Below are 22490 nucleotides of genomic sequence, written 5' to 3'. Positions count from 1 at the left end.
CAGTGAGAAAAGAAATGGACAAATTTTCAGCTGTTCATGATGTAGGCTCAAAAAAATTATTAATCAGTATGAATTTCTTCATTTATTCTATAGTTTTACAAACTAGGCTATGTGATTACAATCAATATAGAAGATATAGTACATAACTTTTGACAGCTACCAGATCTCATGCCACCAAAATGTAATTACGTTTAACTTTTAAAAGATTTCACACAAGATAAAATTTTCAGTCCCAGTCGGGAGGAAAAAAAAATCATAATGATAAGAGAACATGATGGTAGTCTTTAGAACCTTGAGCAGTGGGCTTCACATGCTCAAATCAGCTACTTGAAAGCTTGCAAAAATGTAAATCCTTTATGAACAATGGACAGATGAATGCCAGTTAGTAAGCCTAAATGAATCTAACGCTTAAAGCTAAGATCTGACTACCCGTCGGATTCTTCTGAATTTGTTTCACTCGAACTTCCAGATGAAACTTCAGATGTCCCCTCTTGTAGAAAAGAACGGACTTTGTCCATGCTTGAGATGGCAGATGGTGCTGCCTCCTCGTGTTTTTCTTCCGGCTTGTTTGAGACTGTTGAGTCCGCCGCATGCGACTTCATATCTGCATTACTGCAAGAAGAAAATTTCGTTCTATTACCATCGGGTGATGCAGCATTAAGGGATTTTGTTGCATTCTCTTTTGCTTTGAACTTGCTTATAAGTGCTTTGATCTCTTCCCTGCTGCTAGACCTTGCAGCATTTACAGATGTTGTTGCGCTCTCTTGCGATTTCGTAGTGTTTTTATCCGTATGAGAGGTTGAAGATTGTACTTGGCTTGATGCTTGTAAACCTTTTTGGGCGGTATAGGAGTTCAAAGACAGTCCAAGTTTATCTTTAGCCCATTTGTAGACTGAACTGAATTTTCCTTCCAAAGCTTCAACAAGCATGTTTAGCTCGCTAATATTGTGTCGGATGAGGAAAAATTTATCAGTCCAAGCACAATAAGTGCATAGCTGCTTTGCATGATGTAGACATGAATACGTGTCTGCGGAGCAAGGACAACCTACTGCAGAAAAATGAAGATCATAACAACAAATCTTGCATTCCCTTTTCCTGGTAGCATCAAACTCTTCATCCATCCTACGTGTCTGCAAAGAGTTGCACAGATATTTTCTCGCGATGTCCTCACTCTTCAAACGTGACTACAAGAAACACAATTGAATCTGGCAAATGAACGATGCAGATACAAACACGAGATAATAATGAAGTTCAACAGTACCATGTTCACTGTACAAGGACTTTTTAATTCATGCATGTTTCAACTTCTAGACCTTGCTATAAAATGATACTACAAAGAAAGTATTAAGGGTTTACCTTGAATGCCTTTGTCAGGATTCCTTCCTTTCCACAGGCCCCTTTCCAAAGTTGATTGTCAGAGGTTTTCTTTGCAAATGAGGAATCCCACTGCGCCCTTACAGCTTCAGAAGCAGATCGAAGCAAAAGCTTATCATGGGATAAAGACGTCTTCCTTCCTAACTCTTGGTAAAGTTCTACAGCATTACGCCCATGAGGCAACCAATCAAAGGGCGCTAAATTTGCCGTCTCAGAGCAATTAAAACCACAATCAAATCCTGAATGGTATGCCCCCGGGAAGATGAGAACAAATTCTCTCGGATTCTGAATGCAGCGGAAGACAGGTATCCCCTCTGAACTCAACGAAGAGGGGGATAATTCTTTGACCTGTGTTGAAATCATAATAAGAGACATCTGAGTATTAGATCATACAAAAGTGGAACTTTTTTTTTATTTAAATATAAATAACTGTGGGTAATTGAGAAGAATGAATATCAATTCTTATTTCTTGAATCAGTCGGTACACATATATATACAAGTAGGAAAGCTTTGACTAATTTTAGATTGTAACTAAGTAAGGAAACAAACCCACTAAACTAGGAAAGTATAAAATTAGAATCTAGTAAGTAACACCGGATTCTTCTTCTAATTTAAACACAAAATATCAGGGATAATTCCTAGGAATCTTCCCTAATTGATTCGGAAATCTCAACACTCACTCCCCCTCAAGCTGAGTTGTAGATGTTGAACAAACACAGCTTGTGACTCAATTCTTCAAAGCTTGTTCTTGGAAGAGCTTTCGTGAGTATATCTGCCACTTGAGATTGTGTGGGGGTATAGATCAGCTGTATTATTGAGTTATCAATCTTCTCTGAGATGAAATAACGATCAATCTCAATGTCCTTAGTTCTGTTATGATGTACCGGATTCTTGGCGATGCATATAGTTGCTTGATTGTCACAGAACAGCTTGATAGGTTTTTCACTTGTTATCCCCAACTCCTTGAGTAGTCTGCTTATCCACATTCCTTCACAAATACGAAGGGCCAATGCTCTAAACTCAGCTTCTGCACTGCTCCTTGAGACTACTGGTTGTTTCTTGCTCCTCCATGTGACAAGATTTCCCCAAACATAGGCACACTAACCAGTTGTTGATCTCATGTCCTTTACATCTCCTGCCCAGTCTGCATCAGAGTAGATCTCAATATCCTGGTTTCCAGTCTTCCTATAAAGTATACCCTTTCCTGGAGTCATTTTTAGGTACCTCAAGATTATATACACAGCTTCCATGTGTTCTTCTGTAGGATTGTGGATGAACTAACTCACTACACTAACTGCAAAGCCGATGTCAGGTCTTGTGTGAGAGAGGTAGATAAGCCATCCTACAAGTCTTTGGTATCTCCCCCTATCAACTGGTGCAGAATCTCTTATAGCCGTTATCTTCTTAGTTGGATCCATCGGTGTGTCAACTGGTTTACACCCTAGCATTCCTGTTTCCTTTAGCAGATCCAGGACATACTTTCGTCGAGAGACAAAAATTCCTTGCTTGGATCGAGCTACCTCCATTCCAAGAAAATATCTGAGATTGCCAAGATCTTTGATTTCAAATTCTTTGGCTAGAACTGCTTTCACTCTCAATAATTCCTCCTCATAGTCACCTGTCAGAATGATGTCATCAACATATAAAATTAAGACTGCTACTTTGTTTTCTGAGAACTTCACGAACAATGTGTGATCTGCCTGACATTGAGTGAATCCATATCTCACAACTAACTTTGCAAACCTGTCAAACCATGCACGAGGAGATTGTTTGAGTCCATACAAAGACTTATTGAGTTTGCACACCTTGTTGCTTTCCACGGTTGATTCCAGTCCTGGAGGTATTTCCATGTACACATCTTTCTCAAGATTACCATTGAAGAATGCATTTTTTACATCCAGTTGATGTAGGGGCCAGTCTTTGTTTGCTGCAAGGGAAAGGACTCTGATAGTGTTTAGTTTACCCACTGGAGCAAATGTTTCCTGATAATCTCCTCCATAAGACTGAGTGAACCCTTTAGCAACTAGTCGAGCTTTTAGTCTCTCAATACTTCCATCAGCCTTGTGTTTGATAGTGAAAATCCACTTACATCCGACAGTCTTCTTATCTGAGGGAAGATCTGTTAATACCCATGTGCCATTTTTCTCCAATGCTTGGATTTCTTCATTAACTGCCTTCCTCCATTAGCCTCCTGAACAGAGTTGGGAATCTGCATACTATCAAGAGTAGACACGAAGGCCTTGTATGATGGTGATAGTTTCGCATATGAGACAAATCGACTAATAGGATGATTCGTGCAAGTTCTGACACCTTTATCCTTACCTGAGTGAACTTGTGTAGTCATTGAATCCGGATCAGCTTCATGGTCTAGTATGAGAGGCATTTTGTGCTCTATCTCCTTTCCAGACTTCTTCCTCCTGGAGTAAACAATCAACTCTTTGTTCTTGTCATCGTTTTGTTGAAGTTGAAGAGGTGGACTAGAACTATTTGGACCGGGACTGTCTTGGACACGAGATATACTCGGTGGACTCGGTGTAGGAGAATGACTCTCAGGAGGATGACTCTCAGATTGATTGGCAGAATCTGTTTGAGGGGTAGGATCTGGTATGGACGGAGATGGAGAGGGCTGAAATTCAAGATCCCAAAGCTGAAATTCTCTCATGTTCTCCCCCTGAATTACAGATTTGGAAAAGAATGATTGATGTTCAAAAAATGTCACATCCATTGAGTTGTAGAACCTTTTGGTTGTGGGAGAGTAACACTTATACCCTTTTTGATGTGAGAGTACCCAAGAAAGACACATTTAATGTATTTAGGAGCTAACTTCCCACGATGTTGAGAGTGTATATGAACAAAAGCAGAGCATCCAAATATCTTTGGAGCTAATGATGAGATAAATTTGGTGTGTGGGAAATGTTGAAGAACAACATTGCACGGAGTTTGGAACTTAAGGATTTTGGAGGGCATCCGATTGATGAGGTATGTGGCTGTGAGTATGGCTTCTCCCCAGAAATATTTTGGAACATGAGTGACCGAGCCACATCTAATAGGTGCATGTTCTTCCTCTCGGCAACCCCATTTTGTTGAGGGGTATCAACACAAGAACTTAAGTGGACAATCCCTTGGCTCATGAGATAGGTACCGAGAATAGATTCAAAGTATTGATTAGCATTGTCGTTCATAAGGATTTGAATCTTGGTTTGAAATTGTGTCTGTATCATAGAATTCAAATTCTGAAAAATTTGTCCAATTTTAGACTTTTCTTTCATAAGAAATACCCATGTTAAGCGAGTATAATCATCAACAAAAGACACAAACCACCTAGTTCCAGTGATATTTTTTACTCTTGAGGGTCCCCATACATCACTATGGATTAAGGCAAAAGGACGGGAAGGTTTGTATGAAGAGTTAGGATAGCTACTACGAGTGTGTGTTTAGCAAGTTGGCAAACTTCACAATTAAAAAACTTTGGACTTTTATTGATAAACAATGATGGAAACAAAGTTCTGAGATATATGAAATTGGGATGACCAAGACGATAGTGCCATAACATAATTTCACTATCTTATTGACACAAGTGTTTAAACAAGACTGACTCTTGAATGATCCGCCACTTTTATTCTGAGATTGCCTTCTTGAAGAAATATTGTCCTTGAGGAGACCCGAATTCAATTCCTGAAATTCACAATGGTTTGAAAAAAATTTAGTCACACAATTGAGATCACGAGTTAATTTACTAATGGAAAGTAAATTGAAGTCCAAATTAGGAACATGAAGAACCGAATGAAGGGTTATATCCTTAGTGACTTTCAATAATCTTGTTTCCTTAACTCTGGATGAGGAACCATCTGCAATGCGGACTGTATGGTTCTCAAGACTTGGACTATACTCGTGAAATATGGAGGCATCTCCCGTCATATGATCCGAGACTCCTGAGTCAACAATCCTAAGGATTTGTATGACATTTATTAACCGCAAAGGCATTTGAAAGATTACCTTTATATGCTAGCATGCTAGGACCCGAGATATTATTGTTTGTTTGAGTCATGACATTTTGGCTAAGCAGCTTTTGGAGTACCTCAAGTTGTTCCTTTGTGAAAGGACTGTTTCAGCCTGTGAATCAGAAGTGGTGTAATTTTCCTTGTCACCAGTAGCGGCAGCAACATTGATTCTACCTTCCCGATCATTGTTTGATCGAGAAGGCTTCCAATCAGATGGTTTACCGTGGATCTTCCAGCAAGTCTCCTTGAGGTGTCCCGGTTTGCGGCAGTAATCACACCAAGGTCTTCCCTTTCTTTGCCTGTTGTCAGCAACACTATTTTGTGATCCTCGAGTGGCCAATACGGATCCTTCAAGAGTTGGAGCGGAATTCTGAGAGCCCATCATCAACTTCTTCCGGTTTTCCTCCCGACGAACCTCTGAGAAAGCCTCCCTTATGCTTGGAAAAGGCTTTGTACCCATTACTCTTCCTCTGACCTCGTCCAGATTTTTGTTGAGACCGAGAAGAAATTTGAAGGTCCTTTTTTGCTCCACTATTTTCCGGTACAACTTTGTATCTTCACTATTCTTCCACGGATGGACTTCAAACATATCTAGATGCAGCCAATGATGAGTGAGAGTATTGTAGTATTGTGTTATCGTGAGATCTCCTTGACGTAGATCATGGAGTGCAGCTTCAATCTCAAACAATTCCGAGATGTTTTCCGAGCTAGAGTAGGTTTCCCCTACTGCGTCCCATATCTCCTTTGCAGTAGTCCTATATAGGATAAAATTTTCTCCTATTTCGTTATTCATAGAATTGATCAGCCACGACATGATCATGTGGTTTTCTATCTTCCATGTTCTGTATTTAGGCCTTTTCTCTGGAATTGTGATCTCACTAGTGAGATATTCACCTTTGCCCTTACCACAAATGAGCATCATCACCGATTGTGACCATTGCAGGTAGTTGTGGCCATTGAGCTTGTGCCCGGTAATGAGAATTGATGTGTTTTCTGGTCCTGCATGGGAATTGATTGTGATGAAACTTCAGCGCTGGAACTGTCTTCCGAGGTTGAGGTGGACTTCTCTATTGCCATGCCGTATTTGGACATTCAGGAATGCTGGTGAAAAGTGTTCGGACAGGAAGAAACAGCGACGTGAAGTGTTGAAAAGGAAAAAATAGATCCCTAATAAGATCGTGAGAATGAGGGAAGGAAATATTAGAAACCAGCCAAGAGGATAAGGCCAGTAAACTGAAAAAGAAGAGGCCTTCCGTGAGAATAAGGCTGTGAGAGGCAACAAAACTAAAGGAGATTAATTTCCAAAGATATGAGCCTAAGGCTCTGATACTATGTAGGTAATTGAGAAGAATGAATATCATTCTTATTTCTTGAATCAGTCGGGTACACATATATATACAAGTAGGAAAGCTTTGACTAAACTTAGACTGTAACTAAATAAGGAAACAAACCCACTAAACTAGGAAAATATAAAATTAGAATATGGTAAGTAACACCGGATTCTTCTCCTAATTTATACACAAAATATCAGGGATAATTCCTAGGAATCTTCCCTAATTGATTCGGAAATCTCAACAATAACCAAGCCAAACCAGACATTTTAGCCTCGTTCTTTTCACCGATTCGAGTTTTCAATTCTAGGTTTCTACAGTTAAAAGCTCTCAAAAAATGTCACATCTAACTTTTTCTGCTACAGTTAAAAGCTTTCAGAAAATGCCACATCTCAACTCGAATTGAAAACTCGAATTCGCGAAGCAAGCGAGGCCTTTGTAACTTGGAACTGTAAGTCATAAAGTACACGGGGTTACTCATAATTGGAAAGAAAAATGCCAATTCAAGTCTAGAGTACATACGCGATACTTAATGAAAACATGCAGGTGATAGAAAATAGGAAGATTTTTGTCAGATACCAGTATTCTTAAGCGAGTGCATGTGACGGATACCAGGACTCACCTGCCTGTGATGCAAATCAGGTTGCTCTTCACATAGCTCATCAGACAAATTCTTCAAAGCCGTCTGAAACTTAAGACTGTATCCACCGGGAATCCCATACCATATTTTAGGGGCACCAAGGTGCAAGTAACACAATGAATACAAGAGGTGTTCTTCAACTCTCTGTTTAAAAAAAAAAAAAAAAAAAAACCTGAACAATCAGACAAGCCAAGGAAACCAGGTACTTGAGCACAGGTCAGTGCGCCTTTGACAATTTAAATTTTAACATAACGTAGATATGATGCAAGAAGATAGGACAACTAACCAAGAAACCATCAAAGCATTAAGTCTTACCCAACAAAGAGATGAAAAGCACATTCCCATCCGGACCCGAGGCGCTAATATATAGGAAGTTTCACTATTTTCTAAAGAAAGAAGAGAACCGCGTAATAAGGATACATTATTCAAGTTCCAGCCTGAATTTACAATTTCAGGATCATCAGATGATGTCAAAAGATTGGATACCATTGGAAATCCACTGCCGAAAACTCCTGCCTCCAAATTATCACAACAAAGAACCTTTGCACAACATAGCAAGATAACAGCATAAGGCTACTTGCTAAACTTAAAGAAATTCTAAGACAACTTACAAACTTGCTGTATCCAAAAACATACCTCAATTTCTTCAGTTGGGTTGTCAACAATGCGTTTATACTCACCTTCAATATTTTCCAATGAAGGCTCCCATTGCTCCTTAAGCACAGCAGAACAACCATTAGAATCTGTGGCTTTATTTTTGCCGAAATACTTACCCTTGAAATCATCTGCGTATCTCTTAAAGGTTTCTGCAGTAAATTCTGGACCACACACTGATTCAAAGCGTTGACCATTATCAAAACATCCAGTTCCAAGATGAATTTCCGTGAGTGCGTTACCATAATCCAAACCTATTCCCAAGGTTCTTCTTCTTTTACTCTGCATATCTTCAATAAAACTTGTTGTTTTACTTCGTGAAGATGAAACTTGAAGCCCATCAATCCGTTGAAGATGGGTAACAAACGTAGAACTTTCCCATATGTTCTTTTCCTTGATAACACATGGAGGATTCCAAGAAGGAGGAGGAACAATACGGCATATTCCATACTGCTCTGCGCTTGGACGTATCTTTGCAATGTACTTGAGAGTGTCCTTAAATTCCTGCAAGTGAAACCGAACTCTACTCGATTAATTTTTTATGTTTTTGTTTAGTAATGAAAAAGTAACCCAACCGTTATTGACTTTCAGAATTCATGTCAAATGAAAAATTCTCATTTATCAGACTTAAAAAAGGAACACCTCTTCTGTTGGGTGGAAAACAGGAGCCTCTTCAAGGGTGTCAGTTCTTGCATCCTTGGGACGCCACCTTGCAGTTACCTAATTGGATTTTGACAAAAACTTTAGAAGCATCAGACAGATGAGAAGATACAGAAATGGTGGAGGCTGGAGCTATTACTATGTTAATACCCATGGAAAGGTACAAACTAGTAATGACTAATAAGAGCATTACGGATATGAATAAACCCAGTTCCAGACTAAAAACACAACCTTGAGAGAATTACTGCAATCTGGACATCCACGGATAACACCTTTTGGAAGGGTAGTCTTCGAAGGCTTATCCTGCAAAATAACCATGGATTGTGTATAATAATCAATGACTGCAACTTCTAAGTCGAAACTGTCAAGTGTTTACGTCAATGTGATTGTGCGTGCACTTCGTTGCAATGCTCTTGAGCCTATTCATCAATGCAGTAATGCGGACAAGCGCGTGATACATGACATAAGTTCTGAATTTCCAACATGTCATGTTCAGCAAAATAGAAAACGATCTAGTAAGAAATGAACAAGAATATGACCTTATCAAACTGTTTGAACTCAAATTTCTCCGACTCATAATTCGCCGAATCGGATATCCACGGTCTATGACGCAGATATCTTTTCAACAAAGCCTTGTCCGTCATCCCAAACATGGTGTCTAACTGCATCAGGCGTTGTTTTGTCACATCCAAGTAGTCCTCGGAATTCTCAGTTTCTTTTCTAATCCTCTTCAGTCTAAACGATGTATGAGAGGCAAAACCTGGTGGAACTGGAAGATTTTTCGTACTCTCATTGTTCACAGAAGTTCCTTCATGTTCTCTGCCCATCATTGCTGAAACGCCAAAAGGAAGCAATTGACCGACCAAATTCAGTTAGCCATTAACTATATTCGAATTTAATAGCTTTATTGTTAATTATTCAAGCAAGTGATTTTCTTAGCTAACAAAAGTCCAAATCTTTCCATAACAAGGAATTATTTTAACATGACAAAAAGGGATAAGCAAATATGTTTAACTTGAAACAAGCGCAAATAAGGTTCTAGAATGGTATATTAAGGAATAAAGATTGAAACTTTACCAAAAAAACAAAGTCAACATCAAAAATCTGAACTTTGTGCATAACAACGAAAATCACCCAAAAAAAAAAAAAAAAAAAAAAAAAAAAAAGAGGACAAAAAGAGAAAAAAAAATCTTGGGAATAACAAATTAGAATTATAAGAAATCGGTTTTCTCCCCCATTACATTATGAACTTGAAAAACACAATAAGAAAAATACATTGACCAAAAATCTAGTAAAGTACAAGCCTTTAGTTCCTGCTTCATCGGAAAAAAAAAGAATAAAGAAAAAAAGTTTTCTTCGTAGTCGGATTCACATACCAGGAAAGACGAGTAGAAGAGATAAGAATTGAACAGAATGAGTAAAGTTAGAAGCAGAACGAACCCGAATTTGGTTTTCTTTGTTCGCCTTTAGTTGAATCAGTTCTTCCCCTTTTTTTTTTTTTTCTGTGTCTTTGTTTTGGGTGGGGCAATACGAAAAGGAAACCGAGAAGACGTATGGCCAAATTACTGCTCTATTCGAGTAATATGGCTTAGGTTTAAAAAAAAGAGTTAATTTCAATAATATAACTCTTAAATAAATTATTATTAATTTTAGCATTATTTTTGTGTATTTTTATAATTAATATTGTCATGTCAGCAGTATGAGATAAAATAACTTTTATATCACTTAAGTCAAAATTATCATTTAAAAGCACCTCAAAGAGACTCCAACTCTCTCCCGCTCATTTTCTCTCTCTACACCCTATTTTTGACTCTCCCTCTTTCTCTCTCTCTCTCTCAACTTTGATTTCTCTCTCTACTCGGTATCTCTCTTCCTTACGCCCTTATTCCCTCGTCGCCAATACTCCGGTTGTGCACTAGATCAAGGTTGATACACAATTTTAAAAAATCTCATAGCTTAATTATATAATGATATTTAAATAATACATTATTTAATTACATTATTAACCTTATAATGATATTTTTATTTTTTCGTAATCTAGATGTTGCTCTATTTTTTTCACATTTTGTGGGATATCTACTCTTTCAAAAATTCAAATCCCAAAATAAAAGAAATTGAGATATCATTAAATCACAAATCAATTAAATTGCTCCTGATGACATATCATTATTTGTAAGTTTTAAAATGCAAACTATCAAAAAGTCGACATCAGTAAATTTAATTAACTAGTTTCTAAGTAATCAACTCTAAAAAAAAAAAAATGATATCAGTATTCAATATATCAAATCTATCAAAATCTTTCTCACTCATGTCATTAAAATACAAACAATATCATTATAAATACAATGAAAAATAATACGAGTGCTCTTATTCCCTATAAACAATTACTTTAACCCATATCATTAAAATACAAGTAGCGCCATTATCGATATACTAGCAACGTAATTAAGCAACATTATAATTAAAAACTTATATAGACAAAAACATTTTGATAAGGGGAAAATATCATTACTGTTACAAATATATCATTATAAAAAGCATAAGAAGAATAATTAGGATACGAACACAAACGCACGTGAGTTTTTGTATATTATCATTACAATAATGATTATATCATTATAATAAGAGCAGGATAATAAGAACAATTAAGACACAAGCACAAACAAATACAATTTTCGTAGAGTATTATTATAATAATGAATATATCATTATACATACAAAACAATAAAAACGCTAAACGTTAAATGCTTGATGCATAGGAGGTAATTATTTAAATTTTTAAAATTTGAAAAGTGTTGTATCAAGTAACTTCAAAAGCTAGATGAATCTGATGAAAAAAAAAATCGAGATGAATCTATTGTATCATTTTTTAGCAATTTAATTAAGATAAAAATAAGGAAGTTAGTTACAAATAAAATGCCCAACAAAATTTTATTGAAAAAAAGTCCAACAAAATCAACTAAAGGGGTATTTTTGGGTTGCCAAAAAATTTATTTTAAAAATAAGTTATATATATGATATTTGTAAAAGTAAGCCACATTTTAATTCAACCTAAAAAAAAATGATATTGTGAAATTTTCACTAAATTTATGGGCTTTATTGGCCTCAACTTGTTGAAATTAGGGCCTGAATAATTGGCCCATGTAGTAGGAGGAATTCAGTTTGGTCGTCGAAAAAGATTCAGCGGAAAAAATATATACTTGTTGTTTTAATTTTTTGCATTTTGAAGAAAAAATCTATGTATTTTTTTAAAGGTACAAGAAATCCATGTAATTTAGATGTTCACGAAATTGAGCTTTTAAATTTTAAATTTACATTAAGTTTGTATTTTCTTAGGTCGACAGGCTACTTTCACTTTAAATAGATAAATTTACAATTTCTACTTTTATAGATAAATTAATAATCAAACACTAATTCCTTCAATAATAATAATAATAAGACACTAATTCATGAAGGTTAAAACTGAAAAATACAAATTTATTTTTTTAAAAAAATTTAAGCTTAAATGTTTGGTTATAGGCTTTTATATAAGTACGCTTAATTGTTTGGTTATATGCTTATATATAACTTGCAAAAGGCAATTTATCTAGTGTCAAAATTAGTGTTAATCCACAAAAGATATAACTGATCTTTGACACAAATATGAATTTCAAAAGTAAAGTCTTAAACATTCAAAATATATTGTATAATTTTTTAATAGACTTAAAATGTAAGATATAAAACAATCATCTAAAAAAGCCTTCAGTGAGGTATTTTCACATGAATATCCCCAACTTTGGCCTCCATAGTCTCTAAAAGTATTTCGTTTATGATTATATATATATATATATATTATTTACTTTTTGTTTATCTGAACATAATACCTTTACTGTAACATTCAATAAGTGACCTTCTTTTATTATAGTCACTAATGTACTATATGCACACACATATACGCAAAGTTTTTAATTTACTAATTATTATTTACTAATATACTAATTAATTAATACTTAACAGAATTAATTTATTTCATGATGTCGTGCTTAATTTTCAAATATTGTGTCCTTTTTTTCTAATTGATGTTATCTTTTTTTCTTGATTTTAATGGTAATTCCTGATAAGATTTTAGTTATATTCTAATTAAAAAAGCCTTCTTTTAGACTATATATACACACTATTGTCCACAATTAATTCTTAGACAAACCATTAGAACAGATTGAAGTTACTTTTTTAGTAAGATATTCTTTTTACTTTTTTTTAAATGATATTTTTTTACTTACATACAATACGTGTAACATAAATGATAACTTTAATTTTCTCAAGGGAGACTGCTTTGATATGATTAAAAAAAAATTTCTAGAGGTAAACACTAGTTAATTAGGAGTGAGATTAAATGTAATTGGCTAGCTATGACTTATCCCATTATTCCAGCCTCATGATACGAAAATAAAATGCATAATGGTATAATATTTTTACACTGAAAGGATACTTATTTTATTTTAACACTCTCATATCCCTTAATTATGTGTACATATGTATAATCCCATAACTTGCAGCAAAAAAAAAAAAATCCCTTATGCAAGCATACGTGGGATTTTTATATTGTATTTAATTAAGTAGGAAGAAAGACTCACTAAAAAAAAAATTAGGAAGAAATAAATAGAACTCCGCTTTGCAATATCCTATTTGTGACATATATATATATATATATTGAGCCAATTATAAGTAATCGTATATCATTGATTGAAAATGAATATGCTTTAAAATTATTTTACAATATCTATTATCAATCTCCCGCCGCAAGTTTAGAACGAGACAGCTACATTTACGCGTGATTAAAGAACCAATCATTGACAGAGATATATCATTGATTTGTACACAAATGGCCCAAGTCCCAACGTTGTATACAAAAAAATAGACAAGTAAAAAGAAAAAACAAAAAGGAAAAAAAAAACTAAAACATAATAAGCTAAGCACAATAATACATTCTAAAACAATTTCCAATCAAGCTTCATAACGTACAAGTTTTTACCCCTAAAACGAAAAATACTATAAAAGATAACTGCAAATAAACAAATCCGGTATTGTACTGTTTTTGGTGTGTATATATATACTTTCAGAGGAAAACCATGCTGTTATCAATCTCGAACCTCATTTCGTCGAAATTCGAATTAGACAACATCCCGCCGTGATTATTAGTATTGTTTTCTGAGCTGATATTTTCATCGAAGTTTGTGTCCCATAGGAATCCATAATCGACGTCGGAACTGTTTCTGGGGCTAGTAGTACTATTAATATTAATATTACTATTATCATGATGATTATTAGCGCTAGTTGCCATGATTATCGGGTTATAATTGGAGGCTCCTTTCTGGTCGTGGGAAAAGTTGTGAAGGCGATTAAGGAAAGATGTGGTTCCATGGTTGTGATGAGTTGGGGTTGAGGAAAATGAGGTCATGATTTGTTGGTCGCACCCGCCGCATGAATTAGGCATTGTCGTTTGGTGATCAGTTGGAGGAGACGACGCAGACGTTAGATTTATGGAATATGGAGGAGCACATGACGTGTTGTTCTGATCCATCAAAAGCAATTGTGGGCTGTAGTACTCTTCGTTGCTGTTCTCTGATCCCTTGCTTTTTTGAAACACTCTACATAATACCCAGTCCTCCTAACATAATAATAATCACAAGAAAATATTTATAAGAATTAACTTGGTAATTGCTGATTAGGACAAAAATGCTAATATAATAAGCTAGAAAGGTAATTTAATTTACAGAAAACTGAAGAATATAATTATAGGCAAGGATTAGTACGTGTAGTACTTATTCTTTTTGGTCTACAAATGATCAGTGATCGTTAGATGTACATTGTTAGTGACAAAAGCTACGACAATAGGCCATGTAAAGTTCCATAATCTTTAATTTTTTTTTATACCAACTCATTAAAAAAATGTAATTTTATAATATTAGTTAATTTGATACTTTTTATATGTTAATTCTAAGAAGAAAATTACAAAAATCCATATATATATATATATATATAAGTTGGTATTAAAATGTACTATTGTTGATATTTTATTATACGTATATACACGATACGCGTTTTCTTGACACACCCACGCACTTTCCTTCATGTTTCCTTTGATTTTGTCTCTCTTACATTCACATGACTGTCACTGAAATGACCAGAGAGATGTACACACTAACAAAGCATACACATTTCTCTTTTGATCCCTTCCCGTCAGAAAATATAACCAAAACCTTTTTTTTTTGGCTAAGAATAACCAAAACCATTGTTTATACTCTATTTGTAGAGCTATGTTGTGTATCTCAGTGCGTTATATACGTCTATATAGACGTACTTGAATGAATTTGAAAGCGTATATAATGTAACTGTAGGCCAAATAGCAATCATATTTCCAGCAAAAAAATAGTTAAGACGATCATAATATTGATCATTAATGGTAAAGTGTTATCGATCGAAGAAATATTTAATCAGGAGACTGACCTTAGGAGGCATATGTGGGGTCTCCAAGCGAAACTCATGCATGATCCAGCCAGTTTTGATGCCATTAGGAGCTCTGTTCCGATAGAACACCAAAGTCTTTCTCATCCCTACTATTTCCTTTGTTACCTGGTCGATCACCGTACGGTCTTTTCCGGTTGCTTTCCAGTAACCAGATGTCGTCGCGCGATTCGTTCGGTATCCCGTGGCATACTTGCGGTCGCGGAAGCTGAAGAAGTACCACTCATTGGCGTTGAGCTTTGCCACCTCTATTCAATCCATGGAAAGCAAAAATTAATGCAAGTTAAAATAGATGAAATGTGCTAATTGTAATATTCTTCTTCCAAAAATTAGCTAGTTTAAGGCATAATACATATACATTGTGTGGTCCATGACATAACATTCATATGCCTAAGATATTATATATTGTTACTGTTAAGCTCATGATGGACTTTCTTGTCAGATTATAAGGTGAAATATATGCCTCTAAATCTTGACCAAAAGTTTAAGTCGATCTAATTTTCTGTTCACGTAATAACTTTGCTTTCTTTATAATTTTAGTTTTTGCACAAAAGATTATGAAGAGATATAAATATTGGTCTTTAGGCCTAGTTGTTTTCTTATACTAAATATCTTGTCTAAAAGATGGCGAGTCTAGTTCAATACCTTTTTTTTTCTATAAATAAATTACAATTGACAACATATATGATATATCTATGAGTGATGTCTAAGGGAAATGATGAAAAAGTGTACGGCCTCTAATTAGTATCAAAGTCAAGGAAACACATATATACTTATATACACATATATAATATACATACATACATACATATAGTTACTATTCTCTAGATATATATGTCACAACAAGATTTAGGGACTGATTTTGTCGTTGTATCAGTGAACTAAAGGGTGAAAAAGGTGATGCTTTTTCTTGTTCATAGTCTCTCACTTCGATTGGACAGTGTTACAAGCATTAATTCAATACTTATGTACCCCATAAGAATAGATTTCCATAAAAGTTATATGCAGTTTGAGCTTCCAGCCGAAGCTAGCCCACTTAGGGAATCTTACCATTACTTCTTTCTTTACTAATAACTACATTAATTAACAAGCGGTGTCAAAAAGTCAAACCAAAAAAGCTAAAGAACTTATCTACAAATATACAAATCGAGCAAATATATATACATAAAGTACTTTTAATAAATAATACAGAAATTCACGTGCTTTGTTCAATCATTTAGAGTTTCTGTTCCGACATATACAAACGACCCAACAACGTTTTTCTTTATCCAGGTAATTTGGCGTTTTAGGTTTAGGGACAGATCATAATATTGCATAAGCCATTTCCAGTTCAAACTGTAAAGGAAGAAAGTTAAAAACTTAGCAACCAAACAATCAAACCTAAACTTGTAAAGTATCATCTTATCAGTACTATATATATGTGTGTGTGTGTGTGTATGATCCATACACGTTATGCCCGATAGAAAAGGGGACGGTTTTTTTTGGGCACATGGCTAAATAACAGCCAGCAGATTGTATGAATATTACAGCTTTAAAGGAAGGAATATTTACGGGACTTACGTATCTTTTTATTATTTGCCCTTTTTTGGGTAAATATAATAATATAGTTTTATACATATACATATATATAAGTAAAAAGTAGCATTGCAAAAATAAACGAGACTTTTATGTTTTATTTCTTATTATATATATGATATATTAATGCGCATAATTTCTATGAGGACAAACCCAAGACCGACAGGTTGAAATAGACGTGATAACTTTAGATGGTAATTGGAACTTTTTTTTTTTTACCGAAATAGTTTACATGAATCTTATTTATTTTTTTGCTAATTAATGAGAGCAAAGACTAATTTGATTATAAAAAAGTATTTCCTCGCTTCCAAAAGTGGCCTGAAATACTTATTATAAGAGAACAAAGAAAAGGACTCATGAATTACTTTTGTTCAATGGGAAAGAGATGAATAGAAAGGATACTAAGTGGGAAAGCTTGAAATTTTCCTATAAATAAAATGATTGCCGTTGTCAGAATTTCAGTATATATGAAAAAAAATATCAAGAAAATATCTATAAAGGAGGGTACCAGAATTGAAAAAACTCTGATATTTCTCTCGCGACGGGTATGAATTTGAAACTGATATTTCAGATTATATAAACACGCACACAGGGAATCATTTACTTGATTCCTTTTTTTTTTTTTTTTACTCAGCACTTTAAATTATTAAAAATACCTTATACTGAGAATCGAATAAGCTGTATCAATATAAAAAGTATATGAATATCATCGTAAAGATATTGTCGTCAAGAAGTTGGCATTACCAATATTTAAAAAGCGATATATATGTTTGTGTATTATACATCCTAAAAGAAAGCATATAATTCTCTTTCTAAAAGTGATAACATGTTCATCTCTCTTTCGCAGAGGTCTTACAGGCCAGATGTATCAGCCTGTTAATCATGGTCTTCCCTCAGTCTGAACTAAAAAGCACCAATGCAACAAGAACAATAATACTACGCTAATTTATCTAAAATTAATACACAAAAAAGCAATTAAAATATGAACAGATCATGAGATGTGATTGATGCAATCAGAAAAACCATGAACATGATATATATATATATATATATATATATTGAACTCGAAACGAAACAAATTAATTAAAAGGAAGAAGAATTAAACAAAAATTAATTAAGAATATTTGCAAATGATGATGATGAGATATTGCGAGGACCGCGACGAGTGTTCTTACCGGGAAGCTGCCATGGCTCGCAAATATGCAAGTCAATTTCAACCAAAGTGCCCTTCAAAGCCTCCTCATTGCAGATCTTTTTGTAAAGATAATGACAGACCAACTCCTCATCACTGGGGTAGAACCTAAACCCAGGAGGCAGCGTTGCTCCAATGTCTCTCAACCCCATATTGTTTGTTTTTTCAGCTTGTACGGATGGATTTGTACCAAAGAGTTTGGTCGAAAAAGAAAAAAAAAAATTAATAGGGATTTTTCGCAAAGTGAGAATAATATAATTATGTATATGTTGTATATTGGTAGAAGATCATGATCATGAATGGAATATATTTAATATGTATGAGGATATATTCTAATTATTATTTTTATTTTTATTTTTTTTTGGTTTGAGAGAGAAAAAGAAGAGAAAAGACGCTATGGAGGCGTTCGTTTGTTTGGGATTTTGAAATTAATACCGTGTAGAGGGAGAAAGGTTGGTATTATATATATAGAGAGATATATAGTTCGGATAGGTGCGTTTTCCTAGTTATAATTTTTTACAATATTCTACTAGGCATGCTTATGTAATTAGTTAGTTATAGTCGGAAGTTTCAAGAAAAACCAAAGTTACAAGAAATCTTCTCTCAATGGGAATTGCGGAATGGGGGGGCTCTAAAAGAATAAAGCCGTGGCATTTGAGGGGATGCAGCATATATGGACAAAACGCCAAAAAAATTATTATGGAAACCCTCCAAAATACCCCTTTTTTAACTCATCATATGGAATTGGATTATTAACACTTTGGATTCAAATTATTATGAGCCTTTAACGAGAATGAACAAAAAGCTTAATATGAATGGAGAATCACGTGTCGTACACATAATATAATACATTATTGCTAGTTAATCAAACGCTTGTCTTCATAAATGTTTGCATTTATCCCCTTTTTCCTTTCTTAAAAGGTTCAAAGGTTGATTTGGATTGTAGCTTCAAATATTAGTTGTTGATCGATATATATTAATTCTATATATGTTTAAAATATATACATGTACGTATATTTATGTATGTATATATAAAGTAGCTAGCATGTATATATGACATTTGTTGTGGGTTATAGATGTTATGTATTAATAATGTATGTTTATGGATTATGGAACATATATATATATATATATAATATATCACATAATTGAAAGTTGTTCATAAGTAAATTAATCTTCAATTTAATCATTCTATACGACTACCAACACCTCTATAGTCATAATTGGTCAAGCAACTCTGTCAGGCTAGGGACATACTTACATATAATTGAATAAAAATAAAGGAAACTTTTATTTTAGTAGCTTGTGTTTTATCAAAATATGAATTTGGTATCATTTATTTTTAATAATTTTATGCTAGTATCTCAACCTTTTAGAAAATATTCTTTTGATACTTCATAGTAGTTTTTTAGGACACAAAAATATAAAATTACCCTTATTATAAATAGAAAAAAAACTTTTTAAAAAATCTTAAACCTGGAGCTAAACATCTAAACTTCATTATACTCTAAACATAAAGCAAAAATCTTGATTGTAGGTTTAAGATTTTTTTAAAAACTTTTTAATATATTTAATAATAATAATAATTTTGTCTTTTTGTGTCTTAAAAAATTACCATGAGGTATTAAAAAAAGATTTTTTAAAAAATTGAAGTACCAACATAAAATTATTAAAAATAAAGATACTAAATTTACATTTCGATATAACACGGGGTATCAAAATAAAATTTATCCTAAAAACAAAAAACCAAAGAAGAGATAGGAAACGAAATAAAATAAAAGTAAAAAAACCAATATGAGAGTATCCAAAGCACGTGAACCGTTTGTTAAATTTGAACTAAACCTTGGATCCAGGAAAAAAAAAATGTATAAAGAAAATATGGCTAGCTGGAAAAAAAGAAAATGAATGTTAATCATGAACTCAGATAGATATATCAGTGTCCCATCTGTTCATTTTATGATCATAGATGAACATTTGGATGGATGTTATTGGGGGACCACAGGGGATAAGCCTGTGATCTGGGGCCCACCTCTAATGATCAACGAATAGGAAACAACGAGCCCCATCATTATACATATACACTACTGTAGGCTTATCTGAATGAATTGTTCCGTGATTTTTGTTTTTAGGCGAGTAATTAGTGTCTGCAAATGGGCAATAATTTATAATGAAAAAATGGACAAAAGAATATCTGTCAAAGCATGTATCCTCCTAATTGTACATCAAATTATTATTTTGTGATACGTGTGTGTGTGTATATATATATATAACAATGCTAACTGGAATGGGGTCATGTACGTACGTAGGCACAAAGACATTATATGATGCACTAATAATGCAGCTAATGATCAACAATTTCTTCACTATTGAGTGAGACTCAAAGAAAAACTATTCAAAAGATTTAGAAAGCGTTTGGTAGATAGATTTAAAATTATAATTTTAGATCTTGATTCAGAATTAGTGTTTGTTTACGGTGATTATGAATCATGATTCAAACCCGTTTGGTTTATGGATTAGAACTATGAGATTAGAATCATTTTCGATTTACGTGTGTTTTTTGTGAGAGAAAATACTGTAACGAACCATGAACCATAATTCGAATCAGAGAACGAATCCTCTAACCAAACGGGCTCACGTGTTTGATTTGAATGATTCTAAATCTGATGTGATGTTTTAAACCTGAATCACTCATGATTTTAAAACCATCATCCTCTTGATTCAAGGTTATTCAAACCCTGACTCTGAATCATAATTTCAGAATCATAATTTGAACATAACTATAATTATAATTAGAATCACTCTGATTTAAATTCCCGTACCAAACAAACCCTAACGTTTTATATGTCAACTTAAAAGACAGTTGTCCTTCCGATTCGTAAAACGAACATATATTAGAACCCGTGAAAGTGGGGTCATATTCTTCCTCCATGGAATGCTAGAATTAGCACAGAATAACGCAAAGCGATGTTGATATATATAGTCATCGAAATAGGGAGGGTCAAAGAAAACAGTGATTGACCCAAAAATACTGTAAATAAAATTGATCAACTAATGACGTTTTTTTTCTCTCTCTCTCTCTTTCGGTTGATAATTATTACGGCTTGGGAGCAGATCATAAGCTCTATGATTAGAGATGATCAGTGCGTGACATATATAGACCTTATTCATTTATAAAAATTTAAGTTAAAAAGTAAAATCATATAAGACAAATTATTATAACAAAAAAAATTAAATTTAAATTTTTATGAGAGAAGTAAAAATTTAAATTGTGATTCGAATTAATAAACAGTAGAAATCAATTCGGATCAAAGAGATATTTTAAGATATTATATATATATATTTTTAGCGTCACACATAATTCAACAAAAAAAAAAGAATATTCAATCATATTAGGCTACAATGATTACAAAGTCCTTTTATATATTTAAAAATTTCAGGTCATTCTCTGAATTACATCTTTAATATGACTACTCTTGCAGGGCAACAAAGCTATGCTTGGTTAGAGAAATATGATGAGGACCAAGAGGATACAATTAATGCGTCCAACATAAATCAGTGCTAAAGATTGATTGATGTTAAGAAGGGTCTTTCAGTGTTGTACTATGATTATGTCAACATATGGGTAGTTTAGTTATCTTAAGAAAATTGTGGACTGACTTATCTAATTACCAAAAATATCCTCTAGCTAATGAAGAATTAATGACTATCTAGGATGGGCAAATGAATCGAGAAGATAATAAACCCTGAATTAACGGGAATTTAGACACACAAGCGGAAGACACGGGGAACCACAAACAAAGGTACACGTCAAAAGGTAGGGTTTGACGTGTATGACTATTGTGGAATCATGTAATGAGATCAATGCCAATTAAGCAAGGAAACGAAGGACACAAATGATTGTGGGTTGTGGATATTCTAGGGTTAGAGTTGTTTTCCAAGGAGGGGAATTTTTGTTAGGTGAGGATGACGTTGGAGAATGAGTGACGGCTTGATATTCCTCTGTTTGGAACCAATAATTTCATGGCCCTGGCCCTCTTTTTCCATTTCTAAGCCTCTCCCTCCTTTCAAAACTGTCGTTTTTACTCGTTTTGCTTCACTTCCATAAGTTATGGGCTTTCATTTTGTAGGATGCATATTTTGGGACTTCTCACGTCCGTATTTTACAGATATACCCATCATTACTATTGTTTATTATTTTAGAAAAATAAAATAGTCGACTAAATAATTAAAACATAAAAATTAAGGCCGTATTTAGAATTAATCATGTTTTTATTTTTTACGTTTTTTAAAGAAGAAAAAATGAAAACGTTTTTAAAACGGTATTTGGCGCAATAAAGATAAAAAACAGAAATAAAAATGATTTTTTAGTTTAGTGTAAAATAAGAGAGAAATAAAAAATGACTTTTAGTCGTATTTCATTTTTTATTTTTATTTTCTCCTCTTTCGAGAGACATTAATGAGTTTTTTTTATACTGAAAATAATCTCTTTATAAAATTAATAAACATATTTTCAATAATAATTTATGTCTGAAATTAAAAACGTTTTTATTTTCATACAA

General features: G+C 33.7%; 2 protein-coding genes across 2 annotated transcripts; both read right to left on the bottom strand.

The window, feature by feature from the left end:
• Positions 1 to 239: 239 nt before the first annotated feature.
• Positions 240 to 10083, bottom strand: LOC21389110 (putative lysine-specific demethylase JMJ16). The gene is made up of 9 exons (XM_010103111.2): positions 10037 to 10083; positions 9200 to 9492; positions 8892 to 8963; positions 8643 to 8720; positions 7983 to 8504; positions 7662 to 7886; positions 7329 to 7490; positions 1357 to 1722; positions 240 to 1184 (listed from the first exon to the last, which is right to left on the bottom strand). The coding sequence occupies exons 2-9, from the start codon at positions 9488 to 9490 to the stop codon at positions 426 to 428; spliced, it is 2475 nt and encodes an 824-aa protein (XP_010101413.2). The 5' UTR covers positions 9491 to 9492; positions 10037 to 10083; the 3' UTR covers positions 240 to 425.
• A 3516-nt stretch (positions 10084 to 13599) lies between these two features.
• On the bottom strand, positions 13600 to 18161 carry LOC21389109 (protein CUP-SHAPED COTYLEDON 3). The gene is made up of 3 exons (XM_010103110.2): positions 17915 to 18161; positions 15147 to 15412; positions 13600 to 14307 (listed from the first exon to the last, which is right to left on the bottom strand). Exons 1-3 carry the CDS (start codon positions 18081 to 18083, stop codon positions 13756 to 13758), a joined length of 987 nt encoding a protein of 328 aa, XP_010101412.1. The 5' UTR covers positions 18084 to 18161; the 3' UTR covers positions 13600 to 13755.
• Between the last annotated feature and the right edge of the window lie 4329 nt (positions 18162 to 22490).

The sequence above is a fragment of the Morus notabilis genome, unplaced genomic scaffold, assembly GCF_000414095.1.
Source record: "Morus notabilis unplaced genomic scaffold, ASM41409v2 Scaffold1293, whole genome shotgun sequence".
Classification (NCBI taxonomy): domain Eukaryota; kingdom Viridiplantae; phylum Streptophyta; class Magnoliopsida; order Rosales; family Moraceae; genus Morus; species Morus notabilis.
Note: the sequence above shows the minus strand (reverse complement) of the source record. Positions and strands in the feature narration are given on the sequence as shown.